Source organism: Vombatus ursinus, unplaced genomic scaffold (assembly GCF_900497805.2).
Source record: "Vombatus ursinus unplaced genomic scaffold, bare-nosed wombat genome assembly UNPS02014812.1, whole genome shotgun sequence".
Taxonomy (NCBI): domain Eukaryota; kingdom Metazoa; phylum Chordata; class Mammalia; order Diprotodontia; family Vombatidae; genus Vombatus; species Vombatus ursinus.
Window position 1 is genome coordinate 10,428,855 of NW_020954590.1, and position 2,661 is coordinate 10,431,515.

Sequence of the window (2,661 nt, forward strand, 5' to 3'; positions counted from 1 at the left end):
TCTTGGAGGTGAATCCAAGCAAGATAAACGGTGGGAAGAAGAGCTGGTTTGGCTCACAGCATCAGCAGCGGCGGCGACGCCGGCTCCGACTCCGGGTCCCTCCCTCTCACCCTCACCATGCCCGGCCGCGGTACATGTTGAGCTCCAGCCTCCAGCACCATCGGCTGAAGAAGAAGAAAAAGAAGAGGAGAAGGAGGAGGAGGAGGAGGCGAGCGCTGGGGACGGGAGAAAAAGAAAAAGAAAGAAGGGGAGAGGGCTCTCGGGAGCGCCGGGACTGACGCCCGCACAGCCCACAGACCCAGGCTCGGCGGCAGCAGCAGTGCCTGCTGCTGCTGCTGCAGCGGCGGCCGCGGCGGCTGCTGACTCCCCAGCAGGAGGCGGCGGTCGCGCGGAGGGTCGACGCGAAAGGACGGGCGGCGGAGACCCAGGCTTTTCGCTGGGGGCCGGACAATGGAGCGCAGTCTGCACCTCAACGCAGCGGCTGTGGCCGAAGAAGACCTTTTCCTGCACAAGAGCCTGAGCGCCGCCTCGGCCAAGCGTCTGGAGTCGGCATTCCGCTCCACGCCCCCGGGGATGGACCTGTCTCTGGCGCCGCCGCAGCAGCAGCAGCAACCGCCGCCTCCGCCACCGTCGCCGCTGCCACCGCCCCGGGACCGCCAGGCGTCGTCCTCCTCGTCGCCCCTGGGTTGCTTCGAACCTGCCGACCCGGAGGGGGCAGGGTTGTTGCTGCCGCCGCCCGGCGGAGGAGGAGGAGGAGGTGGAGGAGGAGGAGGAGGAGGAGGAGGTGGCGGTGGAGGAGGAGGAGGAGGAGGTGGAGGAGGCGGTGGCAGTGGTGGAGGAGGAGGAGGAGGGGTGGGGGTCCCCGGGCTGTTGGTGGGCTCCACTGGAGTCGGGGGAGACCCCAGCCTGAACAGCCTGCCCGCCGGAGCAGCCCTGTGCCTCAAGTACGGCGAAAGCACCAGCCGCAGCTCGGTAGCGGAGAGTAGCGGCGGCGAACAGAGCCCCGACGACGATAGCGACGGGCGCTGCGAGCTGGTGCTTCGAGGCGGGGGGAGCGAGCCCCGGGCCTCCCCAGGAGGAGGGGGAGTCGGGGGCCCCGGAGGCCCCAAAGCAGCTGAGGGCTGCTCCAATAATCACCACCACGGCGGTGGTGGCGGCCCCCCGGGGGCCCCGGGAGGCGGTGGGGGCAACAGCAGCAGCAGCAGCAGCAGCAAGAAATCCAAAGAACAGAAGGCGCTGCGGCTCAACATTAACGCCCGCGAGCGGCGGCGAATGCACGACCTGAACGACGCGCTGGACGAGCTGCGGGCGGTGATTCCGTACGCGCACAGCCCTTCAGTGAGGAAGCTCTCCAAGATCGCCACGCTGCTGCTGGCCAAGAACTACATCCTCATGCAGGCACAGGCCCTGGAGGAGATGAGGAGGCTTGTTGCCTACCTCAACCAGGGCCAGGCCATCTCGGCTGCCTCGCTGCCCAGCTCGGCCGCGGCGGCCGCGGCTGCTGCCGCTGCGCTTCACCCAGCCCTAGGCGCCTACGAGCAAGCGGCCGGCTATCCATTCAGCGCCGGGCTTCCCCCGGCGGGCTCCTGTCCGGAGAAGTGCGCCCTTTTCAACAGCGTCTCCTCCAGCCTCTGCAAACAGTGCACGGAGAAGCCTTAAACACAAAACATACACACAAAACCTACCCAAACGCTAGAGGAAGAAGATCTTATTGCTTCCCTCCCCTTTTCTTCTTTATTTTGTCCCCAAATAGTTGCAAAACATTGAATCGACACAGCAAAAGAGCGAACCAACCTGAAGAATCAGAAAGACAAATAGGACTTTGGCCGTAACTTCTGCGGATTCTCCGTGGATTTTTTCGAAGGGGAGGGGGCGGCGGTGGGAGGTAGGGCAATTGTGGGATGGGGTATGCGGAATTCATGGGGGAGAGGAGGGTGGCTTTATTTTTCATTAAAAAGTGGTGACTTTTATGCCAATTAAGTAATAAGTCGCCTTTTATGGAAGAGGGGGTGGGAGTTGAGAAATAGCGTCTCAAATATTAAGCAGGAGAGAGATTTATTTAAAGCAAAACACTAATCCTACTAATAATGATGAATTTGGTTAGGACTGAGGGTTTTATGGGTCGGGGTTGGGTGGGGCGGCAGACCGGATATTCATTCAGACAAATCAGAAAGGGCACTTGAAAATAATTTTTGATTCTGAGCCAGGAGAAAAACTTGAAAAGTAGACTTATTTAAATGAAAAAAAAAAAACTTAAACGTTGCTATGAAAGACTTGTATTTTTATTGTCTCTGAACTCTAATCCTGTGAAAATGCAAAGTTTTAGGGAGAGTGACTTTAAAAGACTCGTGTGGCTGAAAGTATTTTGCATTTTTAAATGTTTATGTGCACCTTGTTACTTTCCACTTTGCAATGATGTGTAACAATACATGATATTTATTTGTTATTCTTCGAGGACCTCTCTACACCAACAGTATTTATCATGTGTTAAGATCACGGGTCTCATGTGCAGGTTTTTTTTATGCCTCTAAAATTCTGTTTTATGGATTAACTTATACTGTGTGCCAAGTGTTTAAAAGGTTTATTTGCCAACAACGTATAAACAGAAATATTGATGTATCAGAGCTGCTTAGGTTTATGAAAGGTCATCTGGATTTTTTT

At 56.9% G+C, this 2,661-nt stretch overlaps 1 protein-coding gene across 2 annotated transcripts; it reads left to right on the forward strand.

Annotated features, from left to right (window-relative positions):
• The first annotated feature begins 423 nt into the window (after window positions 1-423).
• On the forward strand, window positions 424-2,252 carry LOC114054180 (class E basic helix-loop-helix protein 22-like). 2 transcript variants are annotated; one of them, XM_027877343.1, is made up of 2 exons: window positions 424-757; window positions 821-2,252. In XM_027877343.1, the coding sequence occupies exons 1-2, from the start codon at window positions 451-453 to the stop codon at window positions 1,657-1,659; spliced, it is 1,146 nt and encodes a 381-aa protein (XP_027733144.1). In that variant the 5' UTR covers window positions 424-450; the 3' UTR covers window positions 1,660-2,252. The 2 variants fall into 2 exon arrangements, with proteins under 2 accessions (XP_027733144.1, XP_027733143.1); XM_027877342.1 differs by having other exon boundaries at window positions 424-2,252.
• The last annotated feature ends 409 nt before the right edge of the window (window positions 2,253-2,661 follow it).